Source organism: Ascidiella aspersa, chromosome 9 (genome assembly GCF_963924565.1).
Source record: "Ascidiella aspersa chromosome 9, kaAscAspe10.2, whole genome shotgun sequence".
Lineage (NCBI taxonomy): Eukaryota > Metazoa > Chordata > Ascidiacea > Phlebobranchia > Ascidiidae > Ascidiella > Ascidiella aspersa.
This window is the reverse complement of record NC_139455.1, coordinates 2,387,386-2,409,004: the sequence shown is the minus strand read 5'-3', so window position 1 is coordinate 2,409,004 and position 21,619 is coordinate 2,387,386. Positions and strand designations below refer to the sequence as shown.

Below are 21,619 nucleotides of genomic sequence, written 5' to 3'. Positions count from 1 at the left end.
TTTTGACAAAATTTGCAAATTTACTTCTGTTATCAAAGCCCGTATATAGAATTAGGTATCATTTTTAACGTTTTGAATAACTCTTTAATCAAACATTTTCTTCTCATTATGTTTAAAATTAATAGAGTTATTCGAAACGTTCGTAATGTTACCTACTTCTATATGGGCTTTGCTATTCTTACTACAACTTCTTCTATAAGAATCAAGGTTTATGTATTTCGCAAAAATGCTGCAAACAATGAACGGAATTTTTTAAGATAGAACAGGGCCTAAAAAAATATTAACTTAAAGAAAGTTCCCTAAAAGGATGGTTGATATGTCAATTAAGGTTAAAATACTGAAAATGTGACAGGATTCGCAGATGTTAAATCATAGAAAAACAAATAAGGCATGTTAAAGGCCTTCAGTTCAACATTATTAAAAGCCCGAAAAACACCGCATATGAATTAATAAAAAATGTTTGCACATTTCAAAGAATTTAAAAAGGCGTATCAATCTTTTTCGGGTTAGAATCAGGATTTTTTTTTCAGCGAAAGAAATAAACAAACAAAAAACCTCGGAGGAAAAAACATACCTGATTTTGTTTTTCAAAAAATGCACTTGAATTAGGTTTTTCCCCGTGTTCTACTAGGGTTACCCCTTGATAGTCTTTTTCGTTCAAAAACATACCAAGAAATCGCTTTTAAGGGCTTAATCGTCGCAGAAATGTCGAAGCATTTACAAAATTTGGTAATAGTGGCATATTTATTCCAACAACGTTTTGCAAGAACCCCGACACAATTACGTCTCAGTTTATTATGCTGTTGGTAGAAAATCAACGATATTTGAGGCTATGCGCGCGTAACGTGACCTTGGCGATATACGCTGTCAAATTAAGCGACCCTGTCCAAATTTACCCCTTTCGCCGAATTATATACGTATTGACGCACTTACGTTACGTATGCGTTACGCAAGTAGTGAGGTGCGTCGATAATATGTGCGGCCAAGCTACGGACCCCGCGTAAATTCAGAGTTTAACCCTCTTCACGCACGTATTTTACGTAATCCAGTCACGTTTGTATGTTTAGCACAATCGTACGTAATGCGCGTACGCATACATTACAAGGTGCACTGTAAAACGTTGTTTTTTGATGAAATTAGGGTCCAATATTGAGGACCTAACGCTAATTAACATTTATCCCTTTTCAAACGTCACGTCGCATCAAGCACATTACGCAAACGTTACGCAAACGTTACGTAAACACGTTACGAGGTGCGGTTGCACTGCAGAACGTTGTGCGTCGTGTGCAGAATATCGAGCGGATTTTCCAAGTGATGACGTATCGACGTCGTCCGCACGGGGTCGCTGCTGAGCAGAAGGGAAACCACCGAACGCCATTCCTCGAACTTAACGCCGGAACTCTGCGAAGAAACAATGGCTTTTAAACGCGAGATTATAACTAGAATATGGGATTTATAAGCTCAATCGAAAGAAGATCTTAGTTGACAGTTACTTTTAGTTAACTTGCAAACAGAAGTGTTTCTCAACCTTTTTTCGCGGCGACCAAATAATAAGAGCGAGTATAAGAGCGAAAAACGATTCTCTTTACTAAACATTTTGAGACAGTATTACAAGCAAGTTGTTTTTCTGGCTTGGCTTGTTTGTTCTATAAGCCTGAATAAGCCATTACATATTTCGGTAAGCATTTCCGAAACATCTAGTGCAGTGGTTCTCAACCTTTTTTTATCTTAGGGACCGGTAAAATTTCAAAACAAATTTTGCGGACCGGTGGACCTTTTTTTTCAAAAATTAAAATCAACCCAAAATGTAATTAAAACAAAAGTATGCAACTTAAACGCAAAGAATGGAAACTTAAATTCAATGAGCAATTTGCTTCTGTCTCTTTGATATCATACATGTTATACGTGGTTCTATTAAAGTTTTTCACATACAACTGGTCCTAAAATTTAAGGCTTAAACGATCTGTAGCCTACTTTTAAACAGTTGGGCACAACACTTGCATTGTGTCGTACGATAAAGTCCAAAGTAGACCATTAACTCTATATGTTGCAAATTACGAAGCTGGCTAAGTTCTAAATTTGATGGACAAGCAATCAGCATCTTGCATTTTGTCGTCGAGATTTAAAATTGTAATATATTTGGCGGACCGGCAGGAAAGGTGACGCGGACCGGCGGTTGAGAACCACTGATCTAGTGTATATCTCATAATTCAATTTCCACATATTCAAAACGTTTACAAAATGCTACCTACTTCTGTATGGGCATTGATATTCTTAACTACAACCTCGTACTGCTTCCACATTTCCGTAAATTAAAGAGAGATCTCGCTCATAAAGAATCTCAATGAATCTAACTATACAAAACTAACACAATCAGCGAACCAACCAAATCAAACGGCCACACAACTTCGGGGTCGCGACCCATGGGTTGAAAAACACTGATCTAACCCCTGCAGGAACACCACTTACCGTTTGAGTTTTGGGTCGCGAGCCATGGGTTAAGAAACACATATAATATAAGCCTTATATTATTATAAGCTCCGCGAACACCACTTATCTTTTTGAGTTTTGTTTCGACGATTGTGAACAAAACGCTGCGATCACCACTTACCGTTTCTAGCGATTTGCAGTCGGTTTTCTTCATTGGAAGGTTGTAGTGCGCATCCCAGAACTTTAGCAACTGCTCGAGATTGCGCAACAACCCGCAACCGTCCACCATGTCGCGCAAGCCCGCCAGGTAGCTGTGACGTCATAAAGCGGGGCGTGGTTAGACAATAGCGAAAGAATAAAAGCCGATTTCGTGTAAAATAAATTATTCGTCCGGTGAGAAGGGCTTATTCACAGAATACACATTGCGTATGTGTGGTGTAGGTTTAAGTAGGATTTCAGGTGAGGCAGTAAATGTTTTGATCCGTTTATAGGAGCTTTTCGAGCATTTGACGTATTTTTTAAACGTAAAACATAAATGCTTTTCGTGTTCAACGAATTATATGAGCCGGAGAAATTTATTGCAGGAACATATCTTGTTTTGGTCAAAAAATTGTTTGGGTTTGTTTTGCCTTGTTCTAGATCTAGATCAATTTTTTTCAAGGATTATAGAAAAAGACTATATGCAAGGTCGTTCGTATGGATGCAGTGTTCGGGGTGTAGGGGTCTGCCTCATTAAGGGCGTTTAATTGCTGGTCAAATATCCAAAAATATAGTGTGACGTAAAGGTATAAGTTCTTTGCAACTATCTACTACTATCTAGTTATTATTGTTTTTGATTTTAGAACCCCTGAGATTAACAAATCAGTTTGAATGGATTGGCACAAAAACTGCAATAAGAATAAAACCCTATTGTCGTAGGTAAGATTAAAAACAAAACTCTTTTACTCCGGGTGAGTTTGTATTTGGCAGTAAATGTTTTAATCCGTTTATAAAAGTTAATGGTATACTGGACGTATTTGAGGTCTTAAAAAAATATGCATTGTATATTATCTTAAAAACAAAACAGTATAGACTTTCTTGTCTCAGTCAAAATCAGTCACTATAGGTTCTAGTTTATAAAAGAGAAATATATTTCGCCAATCACGGCATCATCAGTCTCTAAAAAAAAACGAATACAAAATAATGTAAGCACGTAAACCAGGTGGTAGAATTTAAAAATAATAGGAAAATAATCATAAAACCTAGAGCAACAAACTACGCGACCAGGTTAAAAATATAAATAAAAGAGAAATATATTTCGCCAATCACGGCATCATCAGTCTCTAAAATAAAAGTTTTTTTTAGGGACTGATGATGCCGTGATTGGCGAAATATATTTCTCTTTTATAAACTAGAACCTATAGTGACTGATTTTGACTGAGACAACAAAGTCTACTGTTTTGCTACCATTCGAAGTCATTGTCGTCACTAACGTGCATTAGGGCGAGGAGATATCTTCTTTTTCAAATATTCGGTTTGCATTGTATTATCTTATTGACAAATATATCTATTTCCAATAATTTATCGTTTGTGTCTTTTTAATTTTTAGACTCCCGACATTTACAAATCGTTTTGAAAGGATTTGCCTAAAAAGCTGAAATTAAACCCTGTTGTAGTATAGGTAGCATCAAAACAAGTTCTACTTACGCGGGTAGCTTTCCTTCCCTGTGGGCGAGTATAAGAACGAGTAGACTCGTGTTGAGGCAGCTCACATTCTCCTGGAACAAGATGTGAGAAACAAATTAATTTTACTCCAACTCGGGGTTTAACTTCACAACACTGTTGTAAACTAGTCATTTCGAAATGACTTAAGTCTAAGTCGAATTATTTGTGAAATAACTTAAGTTTAAGTCAGGTCATTTGTGAAATAACTTAAGTTTAAGTAAAGTCATTTGTGAAATAACTTAAGTTTAAGTCAAGTCATTTGTGAAATAACTTAAGTTTAAGTCAGGTCATTTGTGAAATAACTTAAGTTTAAGTCAAGTTATTTGTGAAATAACTTAAGTTTAAGTCAAGTCATTTGTGAAATAACTTAAGTTTAAGTCAGGTCGTTTGTTAAATAACTTAAGTTTAAGTCAAGTCATTTGTGAAATAACTTAAGTTTAAGTCAAGTTATTTGTGAAATAACTTGAGTTTAAGTCAGGTCATTTGTGAAATAACTTAAGTTTAAGTCGAGTTATTTGTGAAATAACTTAAGTTTAAGTCAGGTCATTTGTGAAATAACTTAAGTTTAAGTCAGGTCATTTGTGAAATAACTTAAGTTTAATTCAAGTCATTTGTGAAATAACTTGAGTTTAAGTCAATTTATTTCAAAAATAACTTAAAAAAAAACGATAAACTATTAAAAATGGTAAACTCTTTCGATTACGCTAAATTCTAATGTATTTTCTGGTTGACTGGTGATTTAGTTTTCATAGACATGGAGAGCTTGGATATTAATCTATATTTTCCGAATGCTTAAAAAACACAAAAAAAAATCATGTCCGATTTGAATTAATTCAGATAGTTACATAATTAAAAAGGTAAGAGTCGTTAGATTAAAAAAATCAAAAAAAATCTTTAAACTCACCTGGGAAAGGGTTGGCACTGTTAGAAGTCGGATGAGCCGAGCGGCTACCTTGACGCGGTAATTGAAGTCGTCAAAGTGACGTAACAAACGGGAACTCGAGAGGGCGCCTGTTACGTCATAATAAATATTTAAAAAAATCAAAGACAAATTTTCCACTAGAAATTTTATTTTAAATCAATTTTTAGCTTTTATTCAATTCAGACACAATTTTAAAAAGACAAAAACAAATTTTCCAACATCTTAGTTTTATTCTTGTCATTAAATCGAGTATTCTTTAATTTTTTCATCAAGAGAATTGTTTTACATACATACAACATTGAACAGCTTAAACAGAAAGTTAAGACCTTCTACCGTGGTTTTAAATGTTTTTTGGCCTAGAATTATATTTTTTTTTATAAAAATTATAAGAAATGACGTCATACAACAAGTAGACAAAAAGTTCAATCTGAAATAAAGTCTAAATACATTTAAGCAGAAGGCGTCAACACGTTTTTTTTTAATTAAACTATTTTCTTTTGGGTACACTATGGACGGATCTGTCATGTAGCTTGATAATAAATTGCAAAGCCAAAAAGCTCGTGTAGATCGACATTATATTTACTGAAGATGATACAAGTTCGTACCACATCGTCTTATTCAAGATGATGTCGATCTACTCGACCTTTCGGCTTTGCAATTTGTTATCAAGCTATTTTATTTTATTCTTTAAGATTCGAAAAATCTCTTCATTGATCACCCACACAAAAGCACATACCCTCAAGGGGTTCACGGACTAGTTTAAGAAACCCGTGTTGTACAGTGAAACTTACCGATGTGCTGAGGTTCATTGCGTCTGACGTGGTGTATTGTAAGGATCACACAACGCACAAACATGTTCGAATCCACCAAACTATCGTCGATCACATCAAGCAAAAGCTGGAACTATAACAACAAGACAAAACGTGAATGTCTCTTGTTAAACAGTTTGTTGTTCTTTGCCAATAAAACATAATTTAAATTTAAAATGAAAAGTAAAGTCCGGAAAATAAAAATTAAACAGACAACATATAGGTTGTAATACTGGTAGATGTATTACATACACGCTAAAATTATGTTTTATATTATGGTTTATTTCAAAAAAAGTTTACTTAAAACAAAACGCATTTGCGCTGAATGCGCTTTAGTTTCACATTTTTGGCTCGAAAACATAACGTTTTTGAAATCTATTTGTTTTATAACGTTATCTCATGCGGCCACTGGTCCATGTAAATTGTAAAGGGGCCGCAGTAAAAAAGCTTTAGAGCGACTGGTGTATAGTGACTGATTCGGGATAACATTTAAACCCCTGCAACAAATCTTGCTAAAGCAGTTTCAATTAATGGTTTGGTGATCATCGCAACGTATTTAGAGTCCTACCAGTGTTTTTTAAGGTGTGTTTTCCCAAATTTCTCCAGCGGTTTCCCAAATTTTGGACTTGCAACTTTTTGGTATTAAAATGAAACACTTGCGGTCTCTTAAAACTACTTAGCGGTCACCCAAACCAAACCTTAAAAAAAACCCTGGTCCTACGCATTTAAAAGTCCTGAAAGTAATCGAGGTTCATACGAGAACTATGACTGTAGTACAGTTAGGTACGTCACGAATTGTGCGAATAAACTTATAGATATAACGAAAATCTGCAGACTTTTGCGAGTGTTATTTCGTCCGGGCCAGTACTGATTTGAATTCAAAGCCATCCTTCGTAATAATTTTGTACGAAGTAATCGTTTTTTATTTTTTTTTATTTTTTATTTTATTTTTTTAGACGACGTACCTTGGCCGTGCAGTCCATTGTTCGCTCACAGATGACGAACGCGCGAACATTGCGTCGCATTATTGTTGAAAGAAAATCGAAGTTTCCTTGCATTACAGTATCCACTCTGGCATCGGTGCTCAACACTAAGCTCATGCTCTCCTGCAAAACATATTTTAAAAGGAGTTGGAACTAATGAAACGGTGTTTCCCAACCTATGGGTCGCGACCCAATATCGTTTTAGCATTTTTTTGCTCAAAAAATAAAAAATAAATAAAAAACTATCGCAAAAACAAATTAAAATAAAAAAACAGAAAGTTTAAAATATACTTTTTTGTGAACAAAATATTAAAATTATTTTTATCCAAAAAACAGTAAAGCACCCTCGACTCGTTTATTGTCAAACAGAAACGAGTTGAAAAAATATTATTAAAAAACTAAAAAAACTCTAAAACTCACCTCTATTAGTTTCTTTTCAAGTAGAAAGGCTTGGTCAAGAGGACAAGTTCCTCCTCTAAGGAACGCCTCCATCGCTCTTGTGATCCAGAAGCGGACGCAGGAGGTTGGGAGTTCTTGCCTGAGGAGGGACACTATCTGGGAGAGCATCCCCTCCTCCCCGTCGTACAAGGTCGAAGTTTGAAGGTCACGCAGGTCGTCCGGGATCGGAAGGTTGTGCTCAACTTGGATATAAAGTTGATTTGAAGGAATACGTGATTTTGTGTCGTCAATAATGGACATTGTTTTACTGGAACGTTTGGACAATGAAGTTGGTAACTGTTTAACTACATATAGCAGGGCTACTCAACTATTTTTAGCAAAGGTCCAGTTACAAAAGTTGAAAATTTGGTTAGGTCCGTTATAACTCTCATGAAATAATTTACAGTCATACAAAATCTAATAGGGTATAATTTATCCTCGCTTCAACTGAGAATTATGTAATGCCCGTTACTAGAAAGGGATTTTGAATAAACAGCAGTAATTGCTTGCCAAGAAAAAACTCATTAAATCGCATTTCTAAGTAAATACTGAGACAGATAAGGTCCAGATTCAACACTGAAAAGGTCCGCCAATTGAGTAGCCCTGACATATAGGTTACAATTAACTAGGTTATGAAGATTGTTGGTTCCCAAACTTTTATTATATAGCCAATACCATTAAACTTGGCTCCAAAGTATAAACAGTCGTTGCGGTTGTGTAAGCTAAGATGCAGAATGGCGAAAATATGTTGTTTTTTTTATTACGTTTAAAAAGGTAAAAGTCAGTCGCTTACCTAATGTGAAAATTCTAACTCGCCCCCAATGTTATCTAACAACTTTCTTTTACCCAACGCATTGTGGGTCTCCACAAGTTCTCAACTTTTTTCACCACGTAGACCCCTTTAGCCACTAGGTTTTAAACCTAAATTCACCCGAAGAAAAAAGTAAATGCCTGCAAATTTGTTAATATACGAAGAGAGTATGGACTCTTTACAATGACAAGCTCTTCAGCTTGGTTTGACCAAAATATTAGGAATGTATTTTTGCTCGTTGATATTTTGATAAAAATACTATATGCAGTTAAGTAAACAACAGAGAGAACACTGAGCAGTAAAGTAAGCGCCTTACTTGTCTCGGACTTCTGTATTTTTCAAATAACATGACTTTTACTTATTTTGCCACAGTGTTGACTTGAACTTAAGTTAAGCTGCAAATGACATGACTTGGATTTAAGGTATTTTAAAAATGGCATGACTTGGACTCAAATTATTCTGCAAATGACTTGACTGAGGTTTGTTTTTTATGCAAACGACTTGACATTGACGTTATTTTGCAAACAACATGATTTGGAATATTTTCATTTAAAAATGACATGTTTACAGCACAGACAAGTTATAACTCACCAGCATATGCCTTTAGCTTCTCAGCCTCATAAGTCGACAGCAGTAGGTATCTGTTGGCGTGGCTGTCCGCCACAGAATGCATCAGGCGAAGAAACTGGATGCGAATCACTGTGTTCTAAATAACAACAACCACACATTGAATCGACATGTTATGACGTCATATAGATCGAAATAAAGGTTTAGAACGGCGCTTTGTAAGTAGGATTGAATTGCACTGTGGGCAAGCTCTTTTTGCTATACTGTTAAACCAGCTTTTTATATATAAATTAGTCATTATATTGAGTCTTTTGCTTTGAAAATGTGTTGTACTTATCGTTAGGAAACTTACATATCTTGTTTTGAAATCGTTACAAAAAAAAGGGTTTTGTGCTTATAATATATTTTTTCTAATTGGTGTTAGTGTTAGTTGAAATTACTCACAGAAAATTAGGAATAAATTAAAAGTTAACAAATTGTCAAGGTCGTCGGTTCGAATCTCACTACAGGCTAACCTTTCAATTTAGTATTTATTTTCTTTCGTTTAAACGATAAATCAGATTAATAAACTAGTAGGAATACGAAAGCACATAAAGTGGTATGTAACATTTTGGGAATATTTCAAATAAATCTTAAAATTTTGTTGGAGAAATGGAGGTTGTAGTTAGACGTAGAATTAATACCAAAGCCCCAAAAGAAATAAATAGCATTTTGTAAACGTTTCGAATAACTCGTATTGGAAATTATGAAAAAAATATGTTTGAAATAAATGGAGTTGTTTGAATCGGTTAAAATGCTACCTAATTCTGTATGGGCTTTGATATTCTTACTACGTCTTGCCAAGTTTTCAATTGTTGAAAATGAATAAAGAGTTATTCAAAACGTTTAAAATGCTACCTACTTATGGGCTTTGATATTCTTACTTCGTCGTACTACAACCTATACAACAATTATTCCACAGAAGCAACTCACAGGACTACATTCCTCGTGACCTGGACCTTCATGGACTTGGTGGAAGTTGTTGTTAAGAGGGTTTTCCCAAACAATAGAACGGAAGGTCTTGTGGAGGCTTTGGACGAAACGACATCGAACAAGGCGAGATTGCACCTGCAGAGTAAAAGTTCGGGTTAGAGTCATATGGGTAATATGAGAAAATTCTTGTTCCAGGTGAGAGTAATACGAGTAAGCTTGGATTGTAACTATGAATAGTTTTTACGCAAGAAACATTGGAAACATTTTTTACAAAAAAAAATGTTCGGAAAGTTGGGGGTTGAGGAAGCTTCAAGTTGGTTAGACTTAAAGGGTGACGAGTAAATTCCGATGTTAGTAACGAGTAAAAATAACTAACCTCGGGAAACGTGTTTAAAAACAAGGAAGAGTTATAAAGACCTTGGGTTTAGAAATCTGTTATAATTTGGATCAAAGTTTATTTAGAATCGGACGAGTAATACGAGTAAAGTTTCGCAACTAGAAATCGTTTTTACGCAAAAACATGGGAAATCTTATTTAAGATTTTGTTTGGTAAGGGGTTTAAGTTGATTTGACTTAAAGGTTAACAAAGTTATAAAGTAACTATAGGAAAAGTGCTTTACAACGATGTCTATTTCCAGTTTTACCTAGATAGTTCGACTTAGGTTTAGACTCACCCGGGTATTCGGTTGTTGGAACCCTTTATTTGGTGCGTAAAGTCTGGTATTGGAAATTAGAGTTAGATCTACGTGAGTTCAAATTTTGAAAAACGAGTGATTGTTTGGGGGATTTTAAAGTTTAAGGGGGAATTTGGAATTTGACAAAAAACGTTGGGGATTGAAATATACTAAAATATTACTAATAAAGTTTACACTATTCAAGAGGTATTGCTCTTTTTTGTACTGAAATATTGACAGGTACTTGCACTGTTTTTTAAGGGTGGATTAAGTTTTGAATAGCGGTTAAAGGGGCCCATGGGAAGAAAAAGGTTGAGAACCAAAGGCTTATGTCTAAGTTATGTTTTGACTGAAATCAAGATGAAATAATTTTCAAAAAAAGGCTATTCTACTTTATATAAATTCTGTGCAAAAACACCAATTCTGTGGCTAACGAATGATAAACGTGGATGCGTTTTGGATACGGTACCTCCTCGCGAAACTTCCCGGAGAGAAGAAGACTAATTATGAGGAAGAGATCAGCTCTGGTAGTCTTCTCCTGGATCAAGCTCATCTGGATGAAGACGCTGTCTGACTCATCTTAAGAGTAAATAAAAATAAGTTGATAGAAAAAATGAGAAGCAAATTACAAAGCGGCAGTTAATTGAAAGCAATTTCACTAAAGTATTATGTTAAATTAAACTTTAAAGACACTAGACCAGGGATCTTAAACTACGGTCCATGGACCCCTTAGGGGCCGTCACCTAGTTTTAGGGGGTCCATGAAGACCTAATTGAAATATTAGTGTATATTTAAGAAGTAATCAATTTATCAAACACAACAGTTTAATTAAAAATAAAACGGTATTGCACCGAATGCATTAAGACTCCGTTATACTTTCACATTTTTGGACCGAAATCAGCAGACTTATGAAGTCTATTTGTATTGTGACGTAAATTCATGACGTAATTTAAAAAAAAAATTACCTATTGTGGTCCACGCGAGGCCAAAAAAAAAATTTTAGGGGTCCGCGGTAAATTTTACAAACGTTAGATGAGCTTTGGAGCATAATGGTTGGAGGTTGTAGTAAGACGTAATAAGAATATCAAAGCCCATACAGAAGAAGGTAACAATTTGCGACCGTTTCGAAAATGTCTTTATTAATTTTAAACATCTTACCAACACCCAATTTTTTAGGTCTTAACAGATGCTCACGCCATTTTCACAGCAATTAAGACCAAGTATAGTCGTGCCCGTTGGGTTTACTTAAAGCAGGGGTTCTTAAACTTTTTTTACCGCGGACCCCTAAGTTTATTTTTTGCTTTCCATGGACCCCGGTATGCAAGAAATTCTCCAAAATGATGTCATAAATTGACATCACAATACAAATAGACTTCATAAGTCTACTGATTTCGGTCCGAAAATGTGAAATTGAAATGCAGTCCAACTATACATTCAGTGCAAAACCGTTTAATTTCAATTAAAGCGTTTTCTTTGAAAAATTAATTAGGACTACTTCTTAAGTATATACTAGTTCTTTAATTAGACCTTTCATCTCTAAAACTAGTCGACCAACCCCCCCAAGAGGTTTAAGAACCCCTGACTTAAAGTGTAACTATAGAAACAAGTATAAGTCATATTATACCATGATTGTACTCAATGAGGCGGCTGAATTCAGTTTCGTCGAGTCCCAGGGCCTGGGTGAGAATTTGCGTCACAAAGTCCACCGGCTGCGTGCCGTCCGATGAGTGCAGCGGTCGACACAAGGTGGCGCACATCTTCTCGAGAAAAAGCGGGATGCGCAGTAGGAATTCTGCGCAGAAAGTGGTGGTAACGATGGTAACGATGTTTTAGATTTGAGCTGCTCTCATACCCGATATTTCAGGCAAGTATTTCGTCCGTTTTATCTTATACCAAATGACGTGAATGCTAAGATAAAAATAATAATAAAAGGAATAAAATTCAATGTGTTTTAAATGCAGAGATTTTCAATAAAATTTATGTGTTTTAATGCAGAGATTTTCAATAAAATGTATGCTTCTTAAAGGCAGCGATTTTTAATAAAATTGATGTGTTTTAAATGTAGAGATTTTCAATAAAATTTATCTGTTTTAATGTAGAGATTTTTAATAAAAATTATGTGTTTTAATGTAGAGATTTTTAATGAAATTTATCTGTTTTAATGTAGAGATTTTTAATAAAATTTATGTGTTTTAATGCAGAGATTTTCAACGAGTGTTTTGTGAAAGATCATCAGGTGTTTCGCAAGTAATTTCTTCATTTTACAACAGTTCCATAAACTTCCATTTAACCTCGGTTGAAAATCACTGAGCAGAATGGACTCAAGTAGCTTTACTTTATCAAAGTAACTCCAGTATCATCATTTCAACTTAATTTATTCGCATGGAATAGTAAGACTCTTTGTGTTTGAATAGGATTGTTTGATGACTTTAATTATTTTTTTACCAAATTGGAATTATTTTTTATAATTAAGGCAGGAATTTGGGTCTATTTCATGTGGGTCGCGAAGCATTTCTAAATGCTACAGTTTTCTGTTAGACCGGGAAATTATTGCATTCTCATTACGTAACATTTATGCAACAATATAACAAATACGTAACAGTTGGATGTGTTGTGTCGATTAACTATTTTAATAGAAGGGCGTATCTTTATGGAATCCAAAACCATTGGCCGCAGGTTTTTGCTTTGCGATCACTGTTCCGCTGACGCGTATAAAGTCGTATATAAACAATAAAATTCGAAGTTTAAAAACGAGAGTAAAATCAGGATCAGACATTTTTTAAAAGGAATATAAAGAGATTCTATTTGAATAAGGAACTGACGATTCCAGCATAGGCGAAATATATATTCCTTTAACAAATGTCTGATCCTGTTTAAAACTTTGAGTTTTTTTTAAACTTTGAGTTTTATTGTAACTATTTCAGTACGTACGCCAGTAGTAAATATGCACATTTTATGTAACTTTTTTGCTTGGTCTTGTCTCATTGTGGGTCACACAATAAAACTTGTATAAAAAGCACAAACTGAAAAAGGTTGGGAAACAATGGTAAGAGATAGACAAGCAATTTACTGCAGTACACAAAACCTAATTGATCTCTTTTATTCCTGGTTTTAATTGTTAGGTTTTTAAAATATTGGACAAAACAAAACCGCTGTTAGAACAAAGCATAAACTCTTGAAGATATTTAAATTAATTGTTTTTTTAAACGCCTAAAAAGAACAAAAATTACATTTAGGTATGAGGTTGGCAATATCCACATTAAAACTATGAAAAAGAAATTGCTTGTTTTCCAAATTTACCGTGATTGAGTTGCGTGACCCCTGACCCCGAGGTGTGCAGCCACTGGTCGTGCTTCTCCAGTGAGTTGTGCGATGAAGCTACAAACTCAATGTCCGACATCACTGCAGAAAGCAGGTGGCAGAACTGGCATAAAGTGTTTCCTTTCAGGTTTTCGATCATATCCCTGAGAAAAAAAAAAAGTTAAATGCTAAAAATACTGAGTAATAAAATAACAATGTATGCCACGAAAAAGTGTTTTTAACTTAACTTTTTTGATTCTTTTTTCAATGCCGCTTTTAAAACCTATGCAAGCTAAGGAATAGAGTAATAAAATACTTATGTGTGCCAGGAAAAAAAACTTTAATCTAAATAATAACTTATTTTTAATATATTTTTTGGTTTATTTTCTATGACGCTTTAAAAACCTATGCACCCTAAAAATTCAGAGTAATAAAAAACTTATATATGCAAGGAAAAAAACTTTAGTCTGTGTAACTTATTTCCAATAATTTTATTTAGTTTATTCTCTGTGCCAAAATTTAAATGATTGAATTACTTTGTTTGTTTTTCTACCTTTGAGAAAAACTGTTGAGATTTTGACATATTTATTTATTCATATTTTTAATTTACTGTGAATGCCCTTCAATATGAGGTTGCTTGTACTAACAAATTGAGCAAGCATTGGCGTATGGTTGTTTCTCGACTCTCTCCTCTCTGAGCCTGCATAGCTCAGTTGGTAGAGCGATGGTCCCGGCTTGACCGGAGGTCGTGAGTTCGAACCTCACTGCAGGCTAGTTTTTTTCTAGTCTGCTCTGCTTGCATCATTGATCGACAGATTCGGTGAAGAGTCTGCAATGGCTTTCGGTATACTAATGTTATGTAAGCCGTAATCGTTGGTCAAAAAGCAGCTTCAGAAGGGCTAGATTTCAGTTGCAAACACACATGTGTGTGTTCAGGTTTCATTGGTTCATAATTTTAAATTAGAATAAAGTCAGTTTTTAACCCTTTTTGTTAAAGTGCCAAATCATCAATTTAGGCAAGCATTTTTTATGGTGGGAAATCAGTCAAAAATACATTTTCTGGTAATTGCATGTCTTTCTTGAACGTTTCGGCGGTTATTATATTTTACCGTGTAAATATATTTATACAATGAGAAACCAAGCTATATTCTTGACAATGAATTGCAAAGCCAAAAAGGATGTAGTGACTGCCAAAACGTTGAAAAAAGTACAATCACAACAAAAACTATTTTTTGACTGATTTCTTGTCATTGCAAAATGCTTGCATCAATTGATTGTTTTAACTTTAAATAAAAGCGTTAATTTTATCGACTATCTAAACGCACTTGTACAAATATTTTAAATGATGATAAAACAGGCGTGTATCGTCAACCTTTTTGGCTTTGAGATTGATTAAAAAGGTACATTACAGATTGGTGCATAGTGTTCCTAGGCCAGTATGGCAGAAAGCTGGCGACTTGACGACTATGTCGGCCGAAGAATCAGACAGAAAACCGAAGAAATTGGTTAAAAAAAAAATTAAAAAAAAAAAAAAAAAAATTAATTTTAATTTTTTTTTAAAAGATCGATTTTCCAAACAAACGTGTGCTTGTTCTACACATATTCAATCCAATATTTTTTTTAAATGCTGAATATGAAGGAACATTTCGCACTAAAATTGGCAGAAAACACTTTTTTGTGCCATTCTAAAAAAAGTACGAAGCATGTTGTTTAGCAGGGATAAGCCAGTGTTTGGAATATAGATTGTTTATTAGTTTAAAAAGTACTAAATTTCGATAGAACTGTTATGTATTTGCAGTTTTACTTGATTTGGCAAATACTTCTTATTGAGTTAAAAAAGCAATCATGATAGTCGCCATTCCTGTTAAATAGACAGGTATGACATTCGCATGGGCATAACGAGGATGTACTAGGCCATGCTGTTCAATCTAAGGCTTAAACTATATTTTTGGCTGTTTCAATTACGTAAACTCAAAAAAATTTCGTGCTTCCCGCGGACTTCATCCTCGTTTAGCTATTATTGTGTTTCTGGAGCATATCTATTCATCCAAGAGATATTATGCATACTATGACATGTTGCACTTTACTGTGTGACTCTAATTTCGGCAAACAATTTCTATTAACTTGGATTATAACACACTGTTGTTTTTTCATTAAAAAATTTCTCCCAGTTCAAAAAAAAAAAATTCTTGCTTTTTAGTCTGATTTTAAGCTGCATGTATGCACATGAGTTCGCCCCAAAACAGCTTATCTAGGTAACAATGTTAGAGTAAAAAAAGCAGGCATGTGCACCCCCAGGTACTTCAGCATACCCCATAAGTATTTCTTTGTGTCACAAAAAATTTTGCGCCTTCGGCGCAACTTTATTTTTATTTGTTTACTTCTTAATAATATTTTTTATCGCCTAAACATGACAAGGTTGATACATTCCTTTGACGAACAGATCATTTAAGTTTTGAGGCACAACTAAAAAAACGAAGAATTTACGCCAAAAATGCTTGTCACCAGAAGGCTGGCAAGATTCTGCCAGCCTGTCCTAGGCTATGTTTTTCCGACTCGAATATTCACTTACGCAAGGCCTTTGATGTCCTTGAGGACAATAGGCATTGAGGAAGGAGACTCGGAGCCACAGAGGAGAACTTCTTCAAGGACAAAATTGATAAGGGACGGGATGTTGTTGTTGCATCCGGCAAGCAGCGAAAATAGAGCTTCCAGGAGACCGGGAATCCTTCGCAGATGGCTCACGCTGTAACCTGGCACCTGGGTGGAAAGTGTGGGCATATGTTAAGGTGCAACAGTCAATATCAAAGCATAATGGTCGGAGGTTGTAGTAAGACGTAGTGGGAATTTCAAAACCCACACAGAAGTAGGTAACATTTTGACTGTACTCTGTGAGTATGAGTGGAAAGTGTAGGAAAATATTAATGAGTAACAGTCAACAGTTAGTATCAGCATTTTCCTACTTTCATAGGACCCATTTATAATACACGCCCGATACTAGGGTGGTATTGGTGCCTATACAAAATAATAAGGATTTAGGTCAAGTGCATGTTTTGGCCCAGATTTTGACAAATTAATTGGAGCAGCCATGATTTGCGAATTTTTTTTAAGCAGTACGGGTTGTGGTTTTTATTTAAACGATGTTAAATTAACCGGTTAGTAGTACATGCAAATAAAACCAAAGCCTTTTAAGATTTAACAGAGCATTAAAAAATGGGGTTGTTTTTTTTACAACAAATTAGTCATTTTTGAGATGTGATCAAAAGAAATGTGAAAAAGGTATAAAATAAATAGCTGTACATTGTACAATATTTGCAAAACTTTAAATCCTACTATAGATAACGGTTATTATTTTTCATTTAATAATAATAAAAACTATTTAATCTCTTCCTGGACAAAGTATTGTTTCCATTACAATAAGCCTTAAGCATTTAACTAGACAGGCAATATTTATATTCTGCAGTGCTACAGTTGTTCAAGGTTCACATTAATTTACTTCGAGCCAAAATAAACAAGGCATTAATATTTAACAGCGTTTACACAAACTCAAAAAAATCAATTGGGTTTTGTGTGACAAGAGTAGAATTATGTTGCTGTTAAATTCTCACCTGCACAAAGCACTCGTAAACAACTTGCAAAATTGATGTTGCCGTAGAAATCTTCTCTTTCGGAAAGGGAGGCATCCTTTGTGACCTGTTCAAGGTCGTAGGGGAGGTCATGTTAGCAGTGGAAGCATCATGGAATAATCCGCTGACAAGAAACTCCAGCAAACCCTATAAACACAAGATCTTTTAAAACAGGGTTAACCTTACCCCACAAATTAAAAAGACTTTTTAAAAAAAGATTGTAGGTTTTTAAAGACCTAAAAGTGGGCCGTTTTTTTTTTATATATATACAATTCAAAAACAAAACAGTTTTAATGCCTTGGTCAACACAATTAAAAATAGTTATTTAATTGTGTTTGTACTGGGACTTTCTAAACAAATAACTTAAGCTGTACATAAAATAAATTAAAAGACATTCAAACCCTTTGTAAAAAAAAAGGGTTTTACAAAGACTTTTCAATGTGAAAATCAAATCAAAGACGGTCTAAAACTTTTAAAAGATTCACAGGCTTTGTAGTAACTCTGTATGCTCAATATAAAATAAGCTGTTTGATAATTATTAACAAAAACACAGTTTGTAAACAGGAACACTAAACACAGTTTGTAAATAGGAACACTTTCAGTATACATCTTACTCCAATTATAAAGTTGTTGGTCTGACAACCATTTTTTTGTCAGATTAACAATTTTATATTTGATACATTGCCTGGTAGCAACAGCAAATTTTTTAAGTTATTGCTTTTGTAAAACTTTACAAACTGTTCATAATCTTCAGTAGAAAGAGAGTGGCCCAAATAATAGATAAAACATTCATTATTTTATTAGCAAACGTTCCGGCAAGTTCTTTTGCCATCATCAGTGCGGTAAGTGAGGCTAAGATAAAAACGAGTTACTATATAAACGCTCGGAGAACGCTATATAAACAGAAAAAAGGAAGTCGCAAAGTAACGGTGATAAGAACTGCAACGGAAAAGTACACCCGCAAGGCGAAAGTATGGCAAAGAAGCGGATGGCAAAAGAACTTGCGGAAACGTTTGCTAATAAAAGAATGAATCTTTTATCTATTATTTGGGCCACTCTCTTTCTACTGAAGATTATGAACAGTTTGTAAAGTTTTACAAAAGCAATAACTTAAAAAATTTACTGTTGCTACCAGGCATTGTATCAAATATAAAATTGTTAATCTGATAAAAAAAAATGGTTGTCAGACCAACAACTTTATAATTGGAGTAAGATGTATACTGAAAGAAATACAAAATGATTTTAAAGGGTACTTGTTTAACAGAAAATGGTATCATTCTAGGAAATTAATGCAATAAATTTAAAATATAATATTACCTCTACTAGTTCAAAGGAACAAACTAGTTCGGCCGCTCCAGTAGATGCTGGTTCCTCAGGTGTTCCAGGAATAAGGGCACTGATCAATTTCTAAACAACAAAATTCTTTGTCTCTTTTTATTACACATATGTACACTTATTTTAGTTTGCATTCAACAAAAGATACACACACATATGAATAGAAGATAAACAATATTAGAGTTAGTAGACATCTATAGTAGATACGCAATATTACAGTAGAATGTGTTTACAAATTTCAAATCTTAATAAATAATGTGTTGATGAACAAATACTGAAGTATCAATTTTTGATAGCTCACTTGGGAAATTATAAAATAGGGTCTTATACTTGTAAATAAAATACAATTTAAAAGGTGTAGTTTATTTCTCTGTGCAAATTAAAGACTTACCTTAACATCAGATGTAAATGTTAACAGAGTTTTTTCCTTTGCTTGATTCCGGATCGCAGTCATGCCGTAAACAGAATCAATCACGATTTTAGCAAGACTAGTTTTTTCTTCAGAAAAGAAGTCTCTTGGCAGCTGGAAACAAAAATCGAATTAGAAAAATAATCTTCAAATTTGACGAATATATATTTCTTTTATCTAAAATTGAATGTTATTAAAAAATGTAATGGGATTTAACAGAACAAATTAAATACTGGTAAAAAATGCCTTAAAACAGGTATTTAATATCACTTCATTTGAAAACTCGAATTTATTAAACATTATAATTTAAAAACAATTACATTTTTTATTAATACAAATACATTAATTTTATGTTGTATTATGTTAAGCTAAGACCAGAGTTTATAAAACTACAAATGACTGGAGTGGTAAGTGGTAACACTGGTTGACTATAGGCCCTGAACGTTTTGGGCAAGTGATAAAATTTTGTGTTTTATTTCAACTTAAACAAAATAAAATAAAAAAAACATTTCTTCAATCAAATATTATGTAGTTTTATGCAATTGCCAAAGTTTAATTATTTTATTTAATTTATGTTTAACTAGCATACAACAAATTATATACTTCAAGTTATTTTCATGAATAAGCATTTGAACAACGATTACCAATTTAACCCTTTACCTGCTCAACTCTTCCAAATTTCTTTCTGCCATATATTTGGCAATTGCGAATTTGTGTGAAAGCATTTTTGTTTTTTTGCTTGGGCATTTTTCCCTTTCTAGATTCCAGATCTACGCTCAAAGGATTATGGTCCAATTTCGCTCTTTTTATATTTGACATTGACCAGGCTAACGTAAGGCAAATAACCAAAACCACAAATCGTGCATATTTTGCCTAATTTAGCAAAAATAAATCTGAAAAATATTGTGGTATGACTGGCAGGACAAGGACTGCAACAAAACGGTTTTAATCTTTTTTTCTACAGAAATACCACAGAAAATGGTAGTACAATTTCAGATTGAATAAACATAAATTGCACATTTTGTTTAAAACTAAAAACTAATACAAAATTGCAACAAGTACCTATTGCGATTTAAACAGAAAAGCTATTTTATTTGGCATTTCTCGATTAAAATATTTTTGAAGACTAAAACGATACATTTATTGCACATAATGCAGAGACCAAAACATATATTTCATCAAGATTGACTTGATTTGTGAAGAGTCCAAATTGCAGTCTGTCCAATTCCGGTTGAAGCAATCACTTTGTAGCCAATCTTCTCCAAACTGTTTAGCACTTTACGCACCGGTTTCTTAACGACCCATTCTTTAAACGGGTTACCAGCGGTTTGCTCCAAACTAGCTCCGAGATGCGCCATAATGTCTCTATCCGCATCTTCGTCACCAACAACAGTTGGTCCGCTTTCAAGCCGAATCTGGGTGGTTACTAGTATATAGGGCATTGCAATGAATTTTATTCTATGGTCTGTAAGTTTTCAAAACGGTTTGTTAAAATTTTAATTAAAGATAGACCAATATAATCACTTACTCATTATATCAGCTGATTAAAGCTCCTATCAAAGCCCATACAGAAGTAGGTATCATTTTAAATATTTCAAATATCCGTAGAACCAAAAATTGCATATTCAAAAAGTTCAAAATGCTACCTACTTCTGTATGGGCTTTGATATTCTTATTACATCTTACTACAACCTCCAACCATTATGCTCGGCTTACTCTCAAAATACTATTTTTACAAAAAACCTAAGTAAATGGCTTGCTTAAAGTCCATCAAGACACATTTTTCAAATGACTTGACTTGGCTGAAGGATTTTGGATAATAACTTGACTTTGACCAATAACAAATAACTGAGGTTAAAATTAGTTGTTTTCAATAAATATTTTATACTAAAATTGGATTATTGATGTAATTTTTTGCTCGCAAACTAATTAGCTTGTTATATATGTATATGTTGCGGTTTCGATTGAGAGTTCTTTCTTTACAGACAGGCTTATACCAATTGTCACAGTTTACTGTTTAATTTTATGTCAATGATTTGACTTGCCCTAACAATGACTTGGGCAACTGATGACTTAGACTTGACTTGTTATGTTTTACGAAAACTGACTTAAACCAAAGTTATTTTATAAATGACTTGACTAGAAATTGAGTCTTTTCACAATGACTGGACTGGTGTACAACAACAACGGGCGCTGGTCTAGAATCCTACCACAACGAAACACCATTTGGGTTAGGGTTAGCGTTTGGGTTAGGGTGAGTCAAGTTTTATTATTAAATAAAGACTATAATAATACTTGACCCACCCACACCCAAACGCTAACTCGCATCCTAACCCAAATATTGTGGGTTAATTTCATAACTGTGGTAGGATTCTAGACCAGCGCCCAACAACGCTCATTACCCAAACTACCATTAACTTAAACAATAATTTTCAAGTTACAATTTTCCATTGAACCAGCTATCATCCATTTAATAGATAACTTTACTAAAAGTTATAGTTAGGCTTTAAAAATACAACTTTTTCAAGGTGAATTATGACTGAACATTAGCATTTAAAAACAAGAAAATTAATACTTTATTTATGTTTTTTCTACAATCGATATGGACTTTACTTCCGGAAATATGATGACACTGGTCA

The 21,619-nt window shown here is 34.0% G+C and overlaps 1 protein-coding gene and 1 non-coding gene across 2 annotated transcripts; one reads left to right on the top strand and one right to left on the bottom strand.

Moving 5' to 3' along the window:
* Positions 1-435: 435 nt before the first annotated feature.
* On the bottom strand, positions 436-20,143 carry LOC146131856 (short transient receptor potential channel 4-associated protein-like). The gene is made up of 17 exons (XM_083396614.1): positions 19,641-20,143; positions 18,963-19,094; positions 18,554-18,643; positions 17,219-17,383; positions 16,183-16,370; positions 13,611-13,774; positions 11,935-12,102; positions 10,780-10,889; positions 9,637-9,771; positions 8,689-8,803; positions 7,269-7,489; positions 6,831-6,971; positions 5,848-5,959; positions 5,039-5,145; positions 4,117-4,187; positions 2,612-2,741; positions 436-1,401 (listed from the first exon to the last, which is right to left on the bottom strand). The coding sequence occupies exons 1-17, from the start codon at positions 19,797-19,799 to the stop codon at positions 1,246-1,248; spliced, it is 2,364 nt and encodes a 787-aa protein (XP_083252740.1). The 5' UTR covers positions 19,800-20,143; the 3' UTR covers positions 436-1,245.
* On the top strand, positions 14,309-14,383 carry Trnaq-uug (transfer RNA glutamine (anticodon UUG)). The gene has a single exon. It is a non-coding gene; the product is annotated as a tRNA-Gln (tRNA).
* Positions 20,144-21,619: the final 1,476 nt, after the last annotated feature.

Coding starts and splice junctions, on each gene's coding strand:
- LOC146131856 (XM_083396614.1), bottom strand. CDS start 19,799: ATGTCAAATATAAAAAGAGCGAAATTGGACCATAATCCTTTGAGCGTA. Junction 12,103..13,610: donor GGTCACGCAACTCAATCACG/GTAAATTTGGAA, acceptor CTTTCTGCGCAG/AATTCCTACTGCGCATCCCG. Junction 10,890..11,934: donor CCTCATTGAGTACAATCATG/GTATAATATGAC, acceptor TTTACTCTTAAG/ATGAGTCAGACAGCGTCTTC.